The sequence below is a fragment of the Colius striatus genome, chromosome 1 (genome assembly GCF_028858725.1).
Source record: "Colius striatus isolate bColStr4 chromosome 1, bColStr4.1.hap1, whole genome shotgun sequence".
NCBI lineage: Eukaryota > Metazoa > Chordata > Aves > Coliiformes > Coliidae > Colius > Colius striatus.
In genome coordinates this window covers 14,194,041-14,215,747 of record NC_084759.1, presented here as the reverse complement: position 1 = coordinate 14,215,747, position 21,707 = coordinate 14,194,041, and the positions used below count along the sequence as shown (strand labels likewise).

Sequence of the window (21,707 nt, the reverse complement as noted above, 5' to 3'; positions counted from 1 at the left end):
TTGACTCGAAGCCACCCTTCCTTTGCTAGCTACCTCCTTATATGCTGCTTCTGCCCATGAGATCACCCAGGGCCCAATTGATTAACTTGCAGCACCTGTTTCTGAAGTAGCATGCCAGCTGCATTAACTTATCCCTACCATCTTTATTCAAGCTGGCTGGTCCAAGCTACGTCTGTGCCTACACATTACATTCACACAGCAGAAATACACAGCACAGTAAAACTACATATCAGTATGGGCAGAAACAACTAACAAGTACATCCCGCAGCTGGCCATGGTTCACAGACTCTTGAGCAAGTACTTTATGCAGCAGACACTGAGACCAGCATAGGTATTTGCAATAGGAAGATGTCTCCCACATCAGGTACCAGCGTTTTATGAGCACTGAACCTGGGCTGGACACCAGGCTGTGCATCGCCACTCGCACATCGCGACGCGGAGGACACGCCGGACCCGCAGGTGCCGGCCACCACCGTACCTTGTTGGACGCGGTGAGCTGCGTGCCCGAGCGCTGCACAACGAGGAGGAACTCATTCCCGTCATCGAGGAAGTTGGTCAGCTCCGGACAGGAGTGGAGGGCCGGGGCAGCAGTATCCACAGCTGGATCCACTCCGAAGTAGTTCGCAGCCGTAGCAGAAATAAACCGCTTCCTCTTGTCTGCCACCCCGGCCATGCTGGCAGGACCACGCAGGACCGAGGCGGGGGTGGATCCAGAACCCCACGGGAGTAGCGGGAGGGCTAACGGGAGAAGACCCAAAGGGCGGGCGGCGGGAAGGACGGCGGCTCACGCCCGGGCGCGGGACGAGGCCCGAGGCCTCCCGGCGTCGCTACGTTGCCAAGACCCGTCACTATGGTGACCGAACATGGCTGCGCTGGGAAGCTCGCGAGCTTGCTCGGAGCAGCGACGGGCCAGGCGGCGATCGAGGCGCTCGGTAATCAGGGAGCGCGCCGGGAAGGGCGGCGCGCGCCCTCTGCAGGCCGCCCCGCGCCGCCCGAGACGGGAACGGCACCTCCAGCGGCGTCACGGCACCGCGGCTCTGCGGCGGCTTCACTCTCCCTCCCCGGCACAGCACTTAGCGAACCAGCGGCCCGGGGGCTTGCGCTGCTCCGGTGCCGCAAGGCAGAGCCGGATGGCAGCCCCAGCTGCGGCAGCGGCGAGCGCTCAGGGCTTCCTGACACCTGCCAGCAGCAGCTGGGAGCCGCCTCAGGGACACCCCACACACACAGCCCCCGGCTTCTCAAGGTAGCCGAGGCTCCGAGGGCTGGCTGCGTGGGACAAGCGGCGACGGGCAGTGTGCAGGAGTGTGCAGAGGCGATACCACTTGTGCTTCATGCAGCAGCGCTGCGCGGACTGGCTGGCGGTGCCTACGGCGGATCGGCCACCGGCCTCACCGCTTCGCCAGCCAGCGCGGGCTCGCACCGGCCCATCGTTCAGTGTCCGCCAGCGCCGCCGCCACAGCCCTTTCCTCCAACCAAGGGGGTCTTTACGGAAAACAAACACGTCTCCTTCCCTCACTGGCGGTTAACTCGGCCATCAGCCGCTCCCCGCTCTTGCGGCTCCGCACAGGCAGCGGATCAGCCTCGCTGCGTGCCGCCAGCAGCAAAGGGCTCGCGCCTCCCCACGTTACCGCGCTGGCAGCAGGCGCCGCAGCGGCCAAGCGCCCCCGTCCCCCGGCGCACGCTGCGCACGGCGCGCGGGCGGAGCCTCGACACGGGAAGGGCGCGAGCCCAGCCCTACCCGCCCGGAGGCGGGGCTCTGGCGGCGCGGTCACTTCCTGCTCAGCGGTGTCTGTGTCCGGGTCGCTCGCCGTTCCCTGAGCAGCCGTTAGCGCCCGGTTCCCCTCTCCCGCTGCGGGCGCGACACCCACCCCTGGGACTGGTGCGGCGGGCGGGCGAGCCTGCGCGGCGAGGCGGCAGGGGTGGGGAGGGGCCGGGCAGGACGGGGCTCCGCTCACCCCTTCGCTGCCGGTCTCGGGAGGCGCCGGGGGGCGGTGAGCCCGGGGGAAACCTCGGCCGCGGGCCCCGGCAGCGGGGCAGTCCCCGCCCCGAGGCAGGACGATGCCGGTGAAGAAGAAGAGGAAGTCCTCGGGGTCGGCGGCTGCGGTGGCGGAGGACACCGGCCTCAAGAAATGTAAACTCGGCAGGTACCGTCTCGCGGCACCGCCCGGCGGGCAGCGGCGTGCGGGCCGGGCCGGGCCCGCGGCGGTGCCGGCGGCCGTTGCCGGTTGTCACGTCCCGGGCGGGCGGCTGCGGGGCCGTCTGCGGGCGGGAGGGGGAGGGGCAGGTGGCCCTGGCCGTGCAGCGGCTCCGCACCGCACCGCGTGCCCCCGGCGTTCCTTTGTGCGGCGGCCGGGGGGCGCGTCGGAGGCGAGGGGCGCCACAGGGCCGGGCGGCCCCGTGCTCGCGGGCACGTCCCGCGGCGGGATGTACTGGTGCGGGAGGCACGCCGGGGCCGCAGCGGCTGCCTCTGACTCCTTCACACTCGGGTGAGAAACGTTCTGGGCTGCACCTCTTTACTGCAGGTTTTGCTGGGCCAGTTCCAGTATTTGTCCCCATATTCATAGAATCGTAAAATCATAGAATCACTTAGGTTGGAAAGACCTTTAAGATCATCAAGTCCAAATACTGACTTCACACTACCAAGCCTAGCACTAAAACATGTCTCTCAGCACCTCTTCTATGTATTTTTTTTAAATATCTCCAACACCTCCCTGAGCAGTCCATTCCAATGCTTAACAACCCTCTCAGTGAAAAAGTTCCTTCTAATGTCTAATCTAAACCTTCCCTGGTGCAACTTCAGGCCATTTCCTCTTGTTCTAACCTTTTACCTCGGGTAGGCAGCTCTCCTCAGCTTAACATGACCAATATGTAGGGTGTCTACGTTAAATCATATCTTTTTTTTTTTTCAGTGAAATGGAAGGAGAGGTCAGCAGTGTCAAAACAAAATCAGGAAAGATTTTTGTAATAAATACAGGAGTCTGAAGCGTATTGATTATTTACTACCATAAAAAGACCACTTAGGCCTGAAAATTACCATTAGAATGATAAACCATTAATATGGTGTGGTAGGAGCTTCCCATGTGGCTTCCCTAAAGTAACTGCATGCCTTCATCTATTACAACTCAAGTATGTCAGTAAACCAGTAGTTATGACAAACATCCTGAGGACATAGAATACAAAGGACTTAAGAAATCAACACTAGGGAAATGGCTATTGCAAGAAACTGTGGCCTTTCTCACAGGCTGACCAAGCTTGAGCTTAGAAGTACTCAGACTTTTATTTTATTTTGATTGTTCATTTTGGATAACTATTCCAGGGTTTGCTCTTTGTGGTCATGATCTGTTAGTTTCAGTCTAAATTTATTTCTAGCCAGTTAACAATCATTCCTGTGCCTGTATTATCCTTTATGTAATGCTCCTTGCTCATGGTTCTGCCTCATAGTGTGTTTAGAGTAAGTGCTTCTCTTTTCTCACAGTTTTTGTTAAATTAAACAGGCTACCTTCGTCTGGCTTGAAAAACTGATTTTCAGTTTCCTTGCTCATCACCACTCTTCTCTTCATCTGTTCCAGTTTCAGTTCATTTTTCCTGAACCCTGCTGACAAAAATTTTGATGACTTCAATTAAAAAAAAAGTATATCTTTTGAAAGTGTTTCAAGAGGGGGAAAAAAAAACCACACCACCAAAAAAACCCCCAGGAAACTAGTAGTCATTGGGCAAAAATGATGATGACAATGAGAGAAAATCACAAAATACTTGCTATGAAAGTATTTTAAGCATAGCATTCTTACACAGAAATATGTTGGTAATATTCTTTAGTAAAACCAATGATTACAAATGGCTGTATGTTCAACTGGATAAAACCAATAAACAGTAGCATACTGTATGACTTTGTTTCTTTCTGGGGACTTGTGTTTTTAATGTCAATTTAATGGATCCTTATCTGCAGTACATATTTAATTCCTGCATTCAGTACGTGAGGGTTCACCTTGGAGAGAGTGTTGCTTTCTGTTCCAGTGAAGATCAAAATGAACTATGGGAGATCAAGTGTTCACCACCTTCAGAACTGAGCTATTCTTTCCCTGCTTGACGTTTTCATTTTTAAATTGCAGTGTAGGAGCTGCATAATTTTAAATCCTCTCATACAGTTACCTTTCACCTCATTCTTAGATATACTCTTAGCTTGTTCTGAAAGTATATAACTTGTGCTTGGAAGGACTGCATATTGAAAAGGTGCTGCAAATCCTTACTAACTAAAGATGCTTTCATGTGACTGGTGCTTTTACTGGAAGAAGTCAATTCTCACGTGTATTCTTTTAAGAAATTATAAGTTACGAACATTCACTTCCTATTGTGTGTTGCATAATGAAGACAATGTGGAGGGGGGGGAAACTCTGTATGCTGAGCAGTGTTAGTCTTTAGTCTTAGATTGCATATTACTAATCTGGTATGTGTACCAAACATCTGTAGAATATACAGATACTTAGTTACATGTTCATGTAGATGTACAATGTAAACAAATTTGACCAAGTTTTCTTCCCAAATTTAGATGCTTTGCTATAAATAGCCTGACTTTTAAATATGTCGAACTCTGCAGCTCCTGTTGACCTAAATGGGATCTGTGCATATTCAGCACTCCTGAAGATCATGCTGCTTATTAGAGACCTAACTTTAAATGCCTATATGTGTAAATATAAGTAGATAATAAGGCGTTTGAATTACTCGGTAGTGATTTCTTTACCGTCTGTCTGTGAGCTTTTTTGCTTTAATGTCTACAAGACAACAGTACTTTTGCATTTCAGAAAAAGTAATAGTTGGAATAAATTGAGCCCTGAAAGAGTGGTATTTCAAGGTAACTTTGTGTTCCAACAAGTATTGAAATAGGGGGACTGACAGTTGCTCTTTAACAAATTCTGCTTGACTGTGTATATATACTGAGTCTGTGAAATGGTTTAAATCATTTGAACTAATAATTAACAATTTGTAATTTACATTTAAATTAATTCCATTTTCTCATATTAAAATAACACTTATCATTGATACGTTTCTTTAAGCTATTGCAGATCACAAGCCTCTGGTAAAGTAATAAGCGGAGAGGAACATTTTTCAAGCAAAAAGTGCCTGGCTTGGTTTTACGAATATGCAGGTAATGTGCAATGGATTCATATTTAAAACTATATATTTTTAAAAAAAACAAATGAGTATATTAGATATTGTTTGCTTTTTTTAAATTCTGATGAAGACATGAAAAATATGCTCATGTTTTCTTTCTTACAACATTTGCTTGAATTAGTATAGCTTTTGCTATTACCTTTTCAGTATTTGTTCTTTTTTACTTTTTCTACTCTACTCTCTGCTTTGTAACTTCCTGTGGCATTCTTTAAAATGGAGTTGAACAGTGTGGTTTTGAACCAGGTTATACTGAATGGTTCTGCCTCTTAATTTGAAATGGGCTAGTGGAAGTCAGAACATTAAGAGGTAGTTTAGACACAAGTTTATTTATCCAAGTAGATCTTGTTTATAATCAAATTGGAAAGAAAAGGATTTCTGTTTTACAGCATGAAATAATAAATGTTTATACTGTTTTTACTATCTGAGAATCTGTCCTAACATTTTTTATATTCTAAATAACGGATATTTTATTCAAAAGTGAATGCTGTACTCATAATTGCTATCCAAATAACAGCTGCTTTCAGTGAATAGACAGTGTATTTTGTAGAATTTATTAGACTGTTACTGTCATTTACTTCCTAATTATATAGTTAGAAATTAAGGATCTTTAAACAGTTATTAATTTCTTTTCTCATCTAATCACTACTTGAAGTCCATCATAACTGATTGGTGATTAACACTCAGGAGTGGCCAGTTCTCAGTATGAAATAAGCAGATGATTTATCTGCCAGCAATTGATCTGAGTAAATTTATCAGAGCTAATGTTTTCCTTGCCATCATTACATAGTAATGAACTACTGGTTCAAGTAATCTGCTTTCTAATTTAGGTTTGAGCCATACTCTTTTGGATTAAAGAGTCCTTTTCTGAAGAAGATCATAATTCTTGGTTAATATTCTTCTGATACCTGCACATATATATACATACGATTTCAGTGCCAAAACCACTGATTCACCTTTATACTTGTCATTACCAGTCAACCCTTGTATGTATTTCTCTCCATGACTTAACCTTGCATTTTTTTAAAACGTTCTAAGGGCTTCTCAAAACCAGATGGCAGTGTTTTGCCTTACCTAGGTAAAATGTTCTTTGCAACATTTTTTGAGAGGAGGAGGTTCACAATCTTAGATGACAGTTACATTTTCCTGTAAAAGTAGCTATTTCAGTAGTTTTTATTGCCTGTCTTCTTGTCTCACAGTGAATAATTATTCAAAATACATTATCCAGACTCAATTCTGCTGACAATAACAGCAGCAGATACAGACGAAGACCAGTATTGGGAAGGGGGCGGGGGGGGGAAGCGAACTGTTCTGTCTGTATATAAATAGCAAAATTTGCCAAAAAATCCTTACATGGCACATTGCTTTGAAAGCTACTATTTACTTCTTACATGAGTTCATATTCACTAAATTAATGTTAACATAACGATCCAAGACACATCAAATTAGCATGTCAACAGACCTCCCAATAAAATTTGGTTGCAGCTGCCCAGGTGGGTTGTGAAGCCTTCTCCAGAGACATTCCAAACCCACCTGGATGAGTTCCTGTGTGACCTACTCTAGGTGATCCTGCTCTGGCAGGGGGTTGGACTAGATGATCTTTCAAGCCCTTCCAGCCCTTGAGATTCTGTGATTATTTTAGCAGCAATAACTGAAACCAGAGAGATTAAGAGAAACAAAATGTTGTAGCCTGTGTGTGTGTTCTTTAAATACACTATTTTGCTGCTTTTTAGATTCTTTGTGAAAAAAATGGAAAAGTGGCAGCATAACACTTCACTTGATTAGGACCACAATAATTATTTTCATTGCTGTCATAACCCTTTTTCTGCTTTGTTCATGACTGACATGCTTAGCATTTTTCTGATTTATTGTTATCGCTCTCCTCATATTACTCAGCGTCATAAAACTAACTTTGCATTATTTGAAGATTCATCCTCTTTTGTGTTACTGCAAACCCAACATGTTAACACTGTTGAAAGAGTATTATCTGTAGTAGTAGCTCAGATAGAATTCATTTTTTTGTTGTTGATAAAATAACTTCTAACATAAAAGCTACTTAACAGTAGCTTCAGTGTTTTTAAAGTAAGCTTGTATGCAACATAGCCTAATTACTGTTGTGTGTAACCCTTGTGAGCAATAAATGTTACTTAAATTTCAGTCTGGTTTCTTTCTGGTTTTTAAGGTCCTGATGAAGTTGTGGGGCCTGAAGGAATGGAAAAGTTCTGTGAAGACATTGGTGTTGAGCCTGAAAATGTAGGTTTCTTGCATGATACTAATTAACACTTTAAAAGGATGTATTGGATAAGATTGGGAGGTTGTGGAATCTCCTTCTCTGGAGGTTTTCAAGACCCCACTGAACACATTCCCGTGTGACCTGATCTAGGTGGACCTGCTTCTGCAGGGGGGTTGGACTAGATGATCTCTAAAGGTCCCTTCCAACCCCTACCATTCTATGATTCTATTAAGCCCTGTGTAAAACTCAGCTTCAGTAATCAGAGTTGTTTATCTTCCTGCTTTTAGGAGCTGTTCTAAGATGTTTCAGCTGACTACATCAGTTATGCATGGCTGGCGTGTGAGGCTTTTTGTTTATTATAGTAATGCTTTATTTTCAGAAACTGCAATTAAAGGAAAGATTGCACATTGCAGAACTCTTAAATGGCAACAAATAACAAGTGCAAGCATGTACAACAATTTGTAGAATGCTTGAATGCATAGAATTTTCTTCTTGAACATCTAGAAATTGGACTTTTCTTACATGCCGACTCCTTTTTCTCCCCTCCCCCCTCCTTGTTTTTTTTCCCCCTCTAGATTATTATGTTAGTTTTAGCCTGGAAACTAGAGGCTGAGAGCATGGGATTTTTTACCAAGGAAGAATGGTTAAAAGGAATGACCTCATTACAGTAAGTGTTTTTATGTACATAATAGAATATTCTAATTTTGTGTTTGTACCAGTAGCTTAATTACCATTGCTCTCGGGTTTTTTTTGCATTGGCAATAAGACACAGGAGCTCCTTGCTTTTTAAGTCTGATCTTGGTCAACAACTGGAAGCAGCAACTGTTGTTCATCAACATCTGATGAATTCACTGAAATGATAAAGTTTTGTCCAACCCTAATAAGTCAGCTTTTTAGTGGCTTCTGTTTTTTTTTTTCACAAAGAATTTTAAAATATCATTCTAGTTAGCAGACACAACGAAGGACATCTGGAGATACTTGTAAGCATGGCTCAGCATTAGTATTCTAGAATGTTCTTCTGATTTCTAAGCTTTATAGATGAGAACTGCATTGATAATAATTTGAATATTAATATTATTTATTTGATGTGAGTCAGAAGCAGTGCTTAATGTTTAGGTTAAATAACTCTTTCAACTTATAAACTCAAACTGCTTCTGTTTGTAGATGAGATAGTGGTCTCCCTAAAGGGGTTGTTCCTTTCAGGATACTAATCAGCTTTCAGTTATCACATTTTGTTTATTTTTCACAAAACCACTTACAGGAAATGAAAGTTTTAAGAGTGACTTTTTATGATACTGCATTTAATACTAAAATTGTCAGTGAGCTACTGCTGCAGCTACAGCATGGTTGAAGCTGTGAATTGGTTTGGAAAACTGTACTAGCAACCCTTCTGGTTGCTTCAGACTATGTAGTAAGGGATTCTGGCCTGACTGTCTTGTGAAAACCTTAACTTGATTTGGGACCAGGTGTTCTAGTGACACCTTGATTATCAGAAGCTCTTGAGTTTAATAAGAGGTGTAATGATTGAATTGCCTGACATTCGCAACAGTGGAGACTATTTTCTGGGTGCATTCATTATTAGATGCAGTGAATGGATGTAATTTGGTCACTTCTTTGAAGTACTTAATTTTTATGCCCCAATGGAAGCTCTCAAGAGTCAGCCAGTCTAGCTGAGTACGAGCACAAAGATGTATGAAATCATACACATTTTCAGAGACAGTATTACAGACTTTGTTTCTAAAAATCTACCATGATTAGGAATCATCTGTTTTTAAAAAAAAAAAAACAGAGCTGGTCATGTTGTAGGCTAAATGTGTTTAAGACACAAAATATGGTACTGCTGTGCTTTTTTTATGTAAACAGACTTGTGATGGGAGCACTTGCCTAAGCCTAAAGCAGTTAACCTGTATGTGTTGCTTCCCTTAGGTGTGCTCTAATAGCAGTCTGTAGACTAAGCAGATGGATGAAGCAGCAACACTCATATAAAGGAATTGAAGATTTGTTGGCTTAAAAAGAGAATGTAAAACTGTAGATTTGGGAGAATCTAGCCTCTCTTGAAAGGTTTGACAAGTTTTAAAGGAGAAAGATATTATGCTCTTAAAGCAATAGAGTATTATTACATTCTTGCACAGCATTTTGGAGCCTTTTTATTATTTTTGCATGAATTACATTAAAATGCATTAAAAGCCTAGAGCATTGTGGATTTGTCCAGCCAGCAACGAAGCACCACAATAGTCTCCTACTCACTGCCCCCCATTCACCCTCACCTTCCTTTAGGATGGCGGAGTCCCCAGAGAGATGGGAGGAAAAAAAGATAACCAAGGATGTTGTAGATTGAGACAAGGGCAGGGAGGGTTTGCTGCAAATTATGATTCTGGGCAAAATAGACTCCAGTACTCGACTTAGAAAAGAATGTAGGAGAATTTATTCTGCTACCTACAAGAAACAGAACATAACAAAAAGCAAAAAGAGAGTAGGATGATGAGAAAACTATAACCAGAACTTTTAAGATCTACCTCCCCTATCCCACCTTTCTTCCTGGACTCAGCTCACTGCTCCCCATATCTCTATCTCCTCCCCTGTCAATGGCTCTAGGGGACAGGGAATGGGGGATGTGGTCAGTCTCTCACAGATAGTTTCTGCTGCTTCTCTCTTCTCATTCTTCCACTCCTTACATTCTTCCACTGCTCCCATACGGAGTCCTTCCCCCAGGACCACAGTGCTTAACAAACTTCTCTGACGTGGGTTCTTCCCAGCAGCTATGACTTCTGTGAATGTGGAGTCCCTCACATGGGACACAACCTCCTGCCTTTAACAAAGTGCAGGCAAATCTCAGCTTTACCACTCCTTTCCACAGGATGCAGAGGAGTCTCTGCTACAGCACAACTCTTCCTCTCTTCCCTCACTGACCTTGGGGTCTGTGTGGTTGCTTCTTTCTGTCTTCCAACTCCTTGCACCACCACTAGCTGGAAAAATGGAAGGACAGAACATGAAGGAACAGGAAGAACCCTCCTCTTCTGGCTTCTTAAAAAGTGGAGATGCCCAACTGGCTCAGCCCCAGAAGTGGGTCTGGCTCAGAGCTGGGGAGAGTTTTGAGCAACTTTTTACAGCCCCTTCCCCATTACTTAAAGCACTCCACATCAAACCATGACAAGCATATTCTAAGTCAGAGTTATGTTATACCATTCTTATTTCAAAATATGTGAAATGTCACTTAAGGTAGTTGCATGAGCAGGGTTCAGTAGAATTTGTTTCCATAGTAAGACACCTAAATGTGTGGTTTATATGCAAGAGCTGTATTTCTTAAACTTACTGCGGTCTTCGGAGATCTCGTCAATGTAGTGGAGCCTCAGGAGGTATCCTTTGCCCTAAAACCTAGTGACTGGTGACCTGAATTGCTCTTAGAGGTTTGTTGGCCAGAGCTCTACAAATGGCAACACCTAAAGCTTAGACACCTAAATCTAATCTACAGCTAGATGCCAAGATTTAGGTGCCTGGATCTTGAAAGTGGCATTCTTTTTGCCTGTGGTTTTGTGATATGATGAAGTGTGCTCTTTGGAGAGGAGAAAAATGCATTTGTGATAAGGTATCAACGTGGATCAAGCACTATGTAGCTGCTTATGAGAATTAAACTGCAAAAGTGAGATTTCTCATATATAGTGTTGGAAGAGTGAATTCTACTCTTTATGTGTGTGTGTATATATTTATGTGTGTGTATACGTAAGAACGCTGGGTACTCAAATCTAATTGCCTCAAGCTCCTTTTGTAGTCACCAGAGAAACAAGTACCTCTACTGGGCAATTTATTTCAGCTATTTTAGACACCTCCTTAGGATTAAATGAATAGCCCTCAGGACGTGACTGTTTATGTACATTTGCTTTAAAGCCGTTAGTGAATAACTTAAGAGCTGAGTGTTTAATTTACATATCTGAGTTAAAGGAGAAGCATGCTCTGTGTTTGGTAATTGTAGGCTTTACAGACCTACAAAGAAGGGGGTTGGACTAGATGATCTTTCAAGGTCCCTTCTAGCCCATAAGATTCTGTGAAAGAAAAGGAAATCTAGTTACAAAGTGAAAGTGAAGGGATTACAATTAATGATTTTATTAAACTCCACAGAAGTCATCGTTTGAATTAGATCAACACAAAGAATTTAACATGTAAGGAAGTGAGGTGTAAGTAGCTGTATTGTCTGAATAATTCTCTTTGGCTGTTTAGGAACAAAAACAAAAACCCCGGAATTTGAGCCAAATTTTAAATTAAAGTTCAATTTTTGAAAATGTGTGGCCAGGTAAAGGGGTGAGAGACAAATTAGATTCCATCTGAGGGAAGGATAAGGTCATGATCTTTCATTTTCAGGGGCAAAAGAAACTCCATGAGAGAAGAGAGGCAGGAAAGTCAGGTTTGTAACTTTGTGCTATTTGCAGAATTATTAGTAAAAAACAACTTATTTGAGGTGGTTTTAATGGTAGCCTAATATCAGCTGCTTTTCCAGTGGCTTTTTGCTTGTTACTGCCTTTTCTTTCTGTGAATGTTCGTGAGATCAACACAAAGCATAGTGTAAATGCTTTATTTTTTTTTAAGCCGGTATAGACTTCATTGTGTAGTGGAATTTTAACAGTTTCTGATCTCCAGACCTGTAAATCAATTGACATAGTGAAACTATAGCAATGTCAGGTCAGGGAAAATATATCCCTTTGCTCTCTTAAGCCATTAGTTCCTTGGATCACTGTATGCTTCTGTTATACCATGGAACATAAATTTCAGAAGGTCCTGTTTCAATGCTTGAAGAGAGTGGATGAGCTGGATGGATACCATTTCCTTATGTCCATCTGGAAGGCTGGATGATAGCAGGGGAGCTCTTATAAATTAAAAGATCTTCAAACTACTTTATATGTGACCATTAAATGCTTTTGTTTTAACGTTTGTATACATCTTACTGATCTTACAGTATTTTTAATAAAATACAAGCATATGTGAATAATTATGAAATATAAAACATTAAAATACTTCAAGTAGGAGTTACTGAATCATCACTCTGTCCGTGGTAGCTATACCTCAAATTTTCTACCTCAATAGAAGTCAAAATAGAACTGCTTTTGTACTGATAATTTAAGGATTTTTTAATAAACATATTGGGATTTGAATAGAATAAGCTAGTCTGGTTGTGTTGATATTGAGGTAACCTTATTTAATGCTATGTCTTAGTAAAGGCAGTTCAAAAACCCTGTCTTTTTCTAGTCTCACTACAGGAATTTGGTGTTACTTCACCTCTGCTAATTAGAAGATTGTTCCAATTTAAAAAAAAATACTGTTAGGAGGATCATTCTAAGTATGTGGGTGACCTCAGTCATCTTGTATATGGTGCAGACACACGAGCAGCTGTATCTCTTTAAAAGAGGAGTTTGACAGCTCCTTACCTCAGTAGTGCAAATAACATCAGTGGCCAGGTGTGGAAATGTGATAAATCCCTTTAACAGAGGTATGTCCCTGCCTTGGGCTTCAGAGGGCAGTGCTTGTCTGTCTGTGATGCCTTTGACTTTTTTCAAGGTAATCACTTCTGCTTTAATACGTACAGCCAACAGTAGAGTAGCCAATAACAGAAACTTTGCTTTATACTTAAATTTATTATTATTTAAAGAATTTTAACAAAATGTTTTGTAAGAAATTTAACATAGTGAAATTTGTGGTATGAGAAATGTGTAGTAAACACACTTGAGGTAGTTTGTCATTAGTACACTAACAGCGTTGGCATTTAGTTAGGTGTTAAACAGGAAGATTGCAGAGGATAATGTTAATAATGGTAGGAAGGTTTGTTCATAGAAGAGATACGCATATAAAATGACATATCTTTGTTGCATAGCATAAGATTGTTTTGAGGGTTAAATAACAGAATACATAGATAAATCAGATGGCTGAAATCAAAAGAAGTCATTTTATTTTTAGTGAATTTACCAAACGTTTTTTATCAAGATTTCTTTTCAACCTAATGCTTGTTTACTGCAAAATACATTAGTTCTTGTCATCAGAACATCCAGCCTGATTAGCAAATAGTTTTATTTACTTAACACTGATCTTGGCCAGGACTTGGTGCTGCTTTAGGTAGATGCTGCTAGAGACAAGCAATAGCAAAAGGCTCCATTTAGCTGGAACTGCTACATTTCTGTTGTCACAGCCTCAGAGAGGGGCAGATAGACAGATGTGCACTCACAGGCTGCCAGACCTGAGGAGCAGGAAGTCTTGGCTATGGGCAAAGTACAGCATCAAGGTACAGCATCTCAACAACTTGCTGCTGTACTCCTGACGGGCCCTCCTTTGTCTGCTTTGAGCAGTCCAGAGGCAACTGTTAAAAGATGCAGATGTGCTCTCGCAGAGACAAGCTTCCAGAAGGGGGACATGCTGCCAAAGGAAGTATCTATGTGCATCCACATTTCTGAAGACATCGCTTCTGTCAGCCACGTTCCAGGGCGAAGTGGAAGTATAAGTTGGGTTTTTTTTAAGCATGGCAGCTATTTTATAAGAATAAAATGTGATACAGCAAATCATCTTCTGGGTCTTTCTTGGAGGATTAGTATGTGTAAATTGAATTCTTTTCTGCCGTTGGTGAATTTAACTCATTTTCTATTTGGAAACAAAAGTCCTTGCTAAGTAAAATACTTAGCTCTTCTTAGAAAAAAAGTGTTTTTCTGCTAAAGGGTTATTTTTGCCAAAGGGTTATCCTGTCAGCTAGCAGACCTCTACTTTCTCATACAGGCTGAGTTTTCAGTGGAATAGCTACTGACTGATCCAAGGTGATAGGCTTATCAGAATTTCCATCTATCACTCGTAAAAAAAAAAGCCAACTAGTATATTTTGCAGAGTGCCTTCTCAATTCTAATACTAGTAACTATGTAGTCTTGAAGTGTGTTCAAGGTTTCTTTTTTTTTCAAAGAGATATGTCCTAAAGAACTTATTTACATCTGGACTTTACCACCTTAATGCACCTTGAATAGTTAGTGTGAATATAAATTGTAGCATATGGCACAACGAGGCTACTAGCTGAGAAGTACAGACATTGTGTTAATGTTGCTGATAACATTTTTTAAAAGTTACTTAGAGAAGTCAGACGTCCTCATTTCAGTAAGTTGCAGATGTTGAAGCATGTTCAGTGTTAAGTCACTTTCATACTATTCTGTACATCTGAAGATTGCAATTAGGGATTTAAATTTTTTCCATTTTGCATTTTTTCATTATCCAAATATTTTGTTTTGAGCTTCTAACATCATTTGCTTTTCTTTATTTTAAGGTGTGACTGTACAGAAAAGTTACAGAGTAAATTTGACTTCTTGCGGTCGCAATTGAATGACATTTCATCCTTTAAGAATATCTACAGATATGCCTTTGATTTTGCAAGGGTAAGACTACTGAAATGTTAGACAAGTTCTTATTTTAATTATTCAATGAGCTTGTACTTGAGTGGTTTTTGTGTTTTCTTTATTGAACCTTAGGATAAAGACCAGCGAAGTCTTGATATTGATACTGCAAAATCCATGTTAGCTCTTCTGCTTGGAAGAACTTGGCCACTGTTTTCAGTATTTTATCAATACCTGGAGGTACAAGTTTCCTTGACTTTTTGAATGATGACATAGTAGTTGGGCTTTTCTGTGAAAAGATTTCAGAGTTTGTGTTGTTTTGCTCAAGAATGTATCCATGTGGCTACTATTTTCTTGCTCAGTGTGCTTGTGAAACAGTGGTGTTCTTGTATGTGTTGCAGATCCTATTCTCCCTCCCTGTGCCCCACTCCCCTCCTCTTATCAAAGGCAAACAATTTCATCTTAATTGTACTATCAAGGTGAATTTTAAAGGAAATAACAGAGGCTCTGTAGTCTCTTCAACTGTACCTGTGTTGAATTTCAAGTTTGCTTTGTGTAGATACAGTGTGAGATAGGCATGTATCTGTTTGTCTCGGCTCTTGTCTGTCTCTGGAAGATTTTGGCTAGCTAAGCTGCAAGTAACATAGTAATATGGATGTGAGTAGTTCTGGAGCATGCTAGGCTTCAGACTATTCCCTGTCCTCAAATCAGTGCTAATGTTGCAAAGTAGATGTCCTTATGGTCATACTGTACTGTACCCTGGAGAAATGAATATTTTTGTAATAATTCATCCTATCTGAGCTAAGTATGCCCCACTTCAGGACTAGACAAGAAGTACTATTTCTTGAAACTTAAGAGTGGTGACTCCCTGATTCCCTGGTATTTTGATCTTGCCCTCATCTTTTAAGAAACTATTTCATGTAGCTTCAGAACTATGAAATATGTACATACGTAGTATTTTTTTTTTTAAATGAGAAAGCGAGGAAAAAGTATTTATTGTTATCCATTACATTGCTGCTTAAGAGCAACAGTTTATCTTCATCAAAGATAAAATGAGATAAATAAGAAATGAGACCCAGTGTTACCAAATGTCATTTGACATTTTAATGTCCTGAAATTATTTTCCCTAGCAATCAAAGTATAGAGTTATGAACAAGGATCAGTGGTACAATGTGCTGGAGTTCAGCAGAACTGTCCATGCAGATCTTAGCAATTACGATGAAGATGGTGCATGTAAGTATTCATAACATTTTCCTTATTCAACTATTGTTTCAATATTTTCAATTTACATAAAACAAATTTCTGTAACAGAAACAATAAGCTATAAAATATTTCTTCTATAACAATGCATAGAAATACCGTCCTGATAACCATCTGTCTTCAAACTGCAGATGGTAATTGTGGTAGTGTGTCAGGGGGATATGACTGTGTACTTGAGCCAACTTATATTCAGTTAAGGATCTAGTAAAGCTGCTTGCTAGATTAAACTATAGACTTGCAAATAGAATTATCAACAGCAAACTCCCATTTTACACATACTAATGTGTAATAAACTCTAGTTTGAAGTAGCCTAGCTGCTGGTACTTTAGGCTGAGCTCTACATCTGACTGATAGTCATACTATGACTGAGTTGCGTTAGGTGTCCCTTTTTTGTCTGTTCTAATTATGTGCAGCCATGAAAGCTCTAGACAGAAGGAATTAGTTACGCCAGTTTACAATAAAACCTCGGTTTTATGCTTACTGTTCAGTTCAGTGCACCTGTCAGATGTCAAGAACACTTTTTTCCATAGTTCTGTGTAATGTTTTTTGTGCACTTTTTGCCACCCTTCGATTGAGTCTTAACAAGTATTTGACCATAGGATTGATGTGGATGTTACCTAGACCAATAGTTTTAACCTTCATACTTTAAGAGATGATGTTTGAAAGACAGTGGCAAATGTAACTCCAAGTTTCATCCATTTCCAGGGCCTGTACTTCTGGATGAATTTGTTGAATGGCAAAAAGTTCGTCAAGCGTCATAGCGAGAATTCAAAAGAAAATGCAGAATTTTTTTTGGAGCCCGCCTGTACACAAGCTAATGAGAAAAACAAAGGATTGCATTTTTGTTCTTGAGAAAGACTGTACAGTATTTTTTTTTCCTTTTTAAGGACATTTTCTTGTTACATGTGATACGGGCATTGAACCACACTTCTGAGACTGAAAGTCAGAGTTCTTGTTTTGAGTCTTATGTTTATAGCATTTATTTCAGAACAATAAAGATTCAGACTTGTGTCAAAGGCCTAAAAGTGAAGAATGTCCCTTGAATGTGAGTGTGTTGTCTATTTTTAAAACCAAATCTTTAAGATTATCTTTCTCAGAAGTGCCCTTTGCTGTGAATTTTTGAAGACCTTAAAGATGCTTAACTGGCACTGTTGCTTGCTGATGGTATGATTGTCTTGTGTGACAAACGTTAGAAAGAGCGACTGATTTTTGGAGCCCTGAGTGTGGGAGTGTGCTAACTTGTGTATTAAGTATTGGTCATGGGTTGTGCCACAGTTTTCAGCTCCTTGTGGAGATAAAGGCCTTAAACTTTTTTTTCTTCTTTCTTTTTTGTTTTTTGTTCAGTACCCACCCAGTGGCACTGCATTTAATGGCAGACCCTTTTAAAGCAGAAAGGTGTAGAACATATGGCTCTGTATGCAGAATGCCTGAAAAAGAGTCGCCTGTACTTCAGATGGTGAACCCAGATACTCTTTGGTACAGTAAGGCAGCTTCAAGTTTTTACTACAATTTAGTCTTTGGATTGCTTTGTATAAAAAGTGCAATTTATATTTTAAAGGGGAAAGCTGGAAAGACTTTGTTTCAAGCTTTGCTTCTTACATGTTTTAGACTGGAAGTAGTGACAACATGACTTCTGTGTCTCTGAATGCTTTTCATAATGTAAGTCAAGAAGAGATGATTAAATCACCTACCTTTGACCTTTATATAACAGGCTGTCAGTTTTTACCCTGTTACTCCATGTATTGAGTCCAGTAACTACTGTGATTGCTCTTTTAGGCACTCGGTATTCGTAGCATCCTTAAAATACAGTGTCATTTTGTTACTTTACCTTCCTAATTACGAGGCCCAATGCCAACCTTGAGATAGAAAGTGATTTTAATGAATAAATGTGGGAAAACCAAAACAGAATGAGAGAATGAAGCATTTGTAACTTCTACTTCATTCTATAAATACATTATGTAGACTGTGATAATGCCACAAGACTCAGACAGTGATCATGGCCTCATTGTGCCAAAAATTTCAACGGCTTGAAATAAGAATAGACAATGTAAGCTAGGCATGACTTGAAGATCTTTGCCTCAGGGAAATGACTTCTGTTTTGCACATCCCTTATTCAGACTAATGAGCATGAGTTTTCCTATCCTTAAGGAAAGCTCTACTCCCAAGATGTATTTTTGTTTTTAAGGAATGGGGAAAAACATGTGAGGAGAAATAATAAGTGGGACAAAGTGATAGTGTATGTTTGTGCTCCTCTTCTACTAGAGAAGACCACTCTTGCAGTTTACTCTCCAGACCTACTTGCTATGGGCTGCAGTAAGCAATGCAGTGGTGGTCCATGGGCTGTTCTGCAAGTCACTTCATAGTGCAGCTGAACCTTAGAAACTTGATTCTACCCAAGTGGGGGAAAAAAGGTATTGGGTGGGGGGAAACAAACAAAAACCAAACAACAGTTGAGATACTTGGAAGACCTCTGCTTGTACAGTGCCTAGTGTCAGTGTGCATGCAAAGATGTGCACTATAGCTGTTCTAAATATTTTCCACCTTTTTTAAAGAAAGTGCTTAATCTTAGAGCTCATGTAGCTACAGCAGTTCTGTTCAATATGACACAAGTTATCCATTTGCATTGCTGATAATTCTGATTTCACTTGTAGTAGAGTGCCTTTCATTTGGAAATTACCCCACAGAAAGTTAATGCCAGAATGAGATTAACTTCGAGTCACAAGATTACTGATAGAGTTGTGGTTCTAGGATGCACAGGTAAACTTTTGTCAAGGGAAATACTGCTGTATGCTAAATTTCTGCAGGAGCACTGATTCTGAAATGACTTTCTGAAGTGGATTATAATAGTTCTCCTTGCTTAGTATGCTTAGTCCCTGTTGTAACTGGGAAATTCTCTTCCCAGAAGTATTGAGATACCAGTTTAGGAGATGAATGTTTTATAGTGTGATTTAAAAAAAAAAATCAACCATCTTTTTAGATAACTGCAAACTGTCGTGAATTCAACTTAAACCAGTTGGTCCTAGAGGATGGTGTTAGAGTCTAACAGTAGGAGTGATGCATCTGCCAATCCAAGATGGTCAAGTACTTACAAAGTATAAGACACTATGTGATGTATCATTTGTATCTCTGTTAAGGTTTTATCAGTATTCCTATAATAAATCCATGTTTCAGGGATTTATAACTTGGTTGTGTGTGATTTGAAAATCATCAGTTACTGTAAAACTTTGACTGGGAATGAATGTATTTAAACTACTTCAAATCAATATAGTTTTTCAAATTTGAATAAAATAGGATTTTAAGTTATGTTTTTGTGGTCAAAACTGCAATCAGATTTATTGTTTAAATGTGAACTAATGGCTTGTACAGTTTCATTGTAAGCTGATCACTTTTATTAGCTGTCGTATATTAAATCATCTTACAGCTTACTGTGGATAAGTACCAAAAGCTGTTTGTTTATTTTTTTAACTTTGTGCGTGTCCATGAGCCAAAACTGAGTTTAGCTAAATGCTTTCTTTAGTCTTTGAACTTCAGTTTTGCTTTGCTCAGGTGCTTTTCAGTCTATTAAAATTAAAAAAACCTGACACGTTATTTTTCAGTATTCTGAGATGGAAGTTGATAGGTGAAGGACACTGCCACAGTTATGACAATAAAATCAAAGGTGAAATGTCTTCCAAACCTAAGTCATAGTGATGTCTATCTTGATGTTATAAACTTTAATCTCACTTTTGTTTCTTGATAATAATTCTTCCTACCATGGGTAACTTTTCCTGCACAACTAACAGTTTTGGTTTTTAACACTGACATCGCTCACCAGTAGTGAAGAAAGCCATACCGGTAGATGGGAATGTAGTATTTCTTCTATGCAAGCACGAGTGGAACAGCCGTGTGCATTTGCCTCTGTCCTTACCGGTACGTGCCGCGCTGGTGCCGGTGGCGCTCGCCGTGCGGAGGCGCCGTCCCTGCCCCGCCACGCTGGCGGCAGTGCCCGAGTGGCGACCGGCAGGGGGCGCTGCGAGCGGGGCGGCCGCGGCAGGACGCGGGAGGCTATCGTCCCGTCCCGTTCTCTAGGGTTGGCTCAGTGCGACGTGGACAAAGCCCTGCAGGGTTCACTTTGTGACCTATGACGGATGAAATGATATGGAATACAGCAGAACACTTTTTTTTGTTTTTGTCATGTTGCTCCTCTTAATTTTTTCTTCTGTGTATGTGTAACTGTTCCTATGATCACTGAGACACTGAAGTCCAGCAAGGTGCATCAGTCTGGTTTCTGTTCTAACCCTGCTGAAAAACCTCTGCTCCTGCGTGTGCATATAGAAAATAGCAACGGCACACACCCTCCTCCTCCCTTGATTATATCCCATGTTATTAGGTGCTGATGGAACATAATAGTCCTGCTAATTAGCTGTTGTGAATTATTCATCAATGCACACTGTTCCAACAACTTTTTGCAATGCTGTGTAAGAGAAGAGAATGAGCCTTTCTCTCCCCAGCACCCTGTGTCCCATCTTGTCTGTTCCCCCACCTCCCCTTGGGTCACTCATCTGTTTTTGGAAGGGGCTTGGTGTTTTTCTAGTGTTGTACTCTTACATAAGGTCTTTCAGCCCATCAGAGAAAGGATCAAAGTGAGCATCTATCCTATGTCTGAGTTGGTGGCACTGTTTTCCTTGCAGACACAGCTTGTTCTACTCATGACTCTTGTCTAGTTGTTGACATCAGATACCATACCTGCCTCAAGACAGCCTCTCTCCGTAAGATCATCACTCTATCAGACCTAAGGCAATGCTACAGCTCCACTTTATCTGCTTTTGATTATGAAATTACCAATGCCTGTATGATCTCTAGAGGTATCCAACCAGGCATCTCATATCTGTATATACAAGTGATAGCAACAGTTCTGTTATTTCTTTTTGCCTTTGTCTTCTGTGTTCTATATTTTTGTCTCAATGGGAAAAAAAAAAATGTAGTGTTAGGCAGGCATAAGTGTACTGCAAGATGATGTTGCCTAGTGTTACCTTAATTTTTATGTTATTTTTTCTTTTTAAGCCACTGCCAGGCTTGTCACCAAAATCAAATTAGTTTCTCAGATTTGTCCATCCAGACTCTAATCTTGTTCTTGTTTTTATCTTAGGTAAGCAGATCGTGGCATTCCCTATATATTGGGATGCCCTCACCTGTTTTGGTTTTTTTTTTCTTTTCAATGGATATATTTTTGTCTTAATGAGCCAAGTATTTTTTCTTAATTGAAGCTGGTTCCAACATATTTCTATTTAGTTGCTTACTTCTTTGTAAGGCATCAAAGTATTATGGTTGTGTCCTGTTCCTCTAGAAACTGCCTATTGATAAGATGCCTTAAATAGCATCTTCTTAAATTAAACTTCTTCCCTAATGTTGATAACTGAGGAAAAAAAAATCACTCCATGTTTCAGGAGGTTTCTTCATGTATGTATTTTTTTTATGTAAATTCTAGCTATTTTTTTTCCTTCTTGTTTTCAGAATGACTTAATTTATCTTCACTGTTCGTTTGGTGATAGTGAAGGGTCAGAATTTTTTTTTCTGATAATAGCACTGAAGTTATTTCTTTTTTATATTTTTAAATATTAAATATTTCAGGAAGGTTTACTATGCCTATTGTAGCAATTTAAACTGCAATAAAGTGAAATGATAGATTTTTTTTCTGTAGTGTCCATTGACAGGACAAG

At 40.8% G+C, this 21,707-nt stretch overlaps 2 protein-coding genes across 3 annotated transcripts in view; one reads left to right on the top strand and one right to left on the bottom strand.

The window, feature by feature from the left end:
• Nucleotides 1-744, bottom strand: part of DYNC2H1 (dynein cytoplasmic 2 heavy chain 1) — a 158,126-nt gene extending 157,382 nt beyond the window's left edge. For both annotated transcript variants that reach the window (XM_062020393.1, XM_062020394.1), the window contains exon 1: nucleotides 479-744. In XM_062020393.1, coding sequence (XP_061876377.1) covers nucleotides 479-673 — 195 coding nt within the window. In that variant the 5' untranslated portion in view covers nucleotides 674-744. The remainder of the gene's footprint in view (nucleotides 1-478) is intronic.
• Nucleotides 745-1,788: 1,044 nt separating this feature from the next.
• Nucleotides 1,789-17,041, top strand: DCUN1D5 (defective in cullin neddylation 1 domain containing 5). The gene is made up of 8 exons (XM_061991757.1): nucleotides 1,789-2,144; nucleotides 5,052-5,143; nucleotides 7,349-7,419; nucleotides 7,975-8,066; nucleotides 14,682-14,790; nucleotides 14,884-14,988; nucleotides 15,879-15,981; nucleotides 16,714-17,041. Exons 1-8 carry the CDS (start codon nucleotides 2,059-2,061, stop codon nucleotides 16,767-16,769), a joined length of 714 nt encoding a protein of 237 aa, XP_061847741.1. The 5' UTR covers nucleotides 1,789-2,058; the 3' UTR covers nucleotides 16,770-17,041.
• The last annotated feature ends 4,666 nt before the right edge of the window (nucleotides 17,042-21,707 follow it).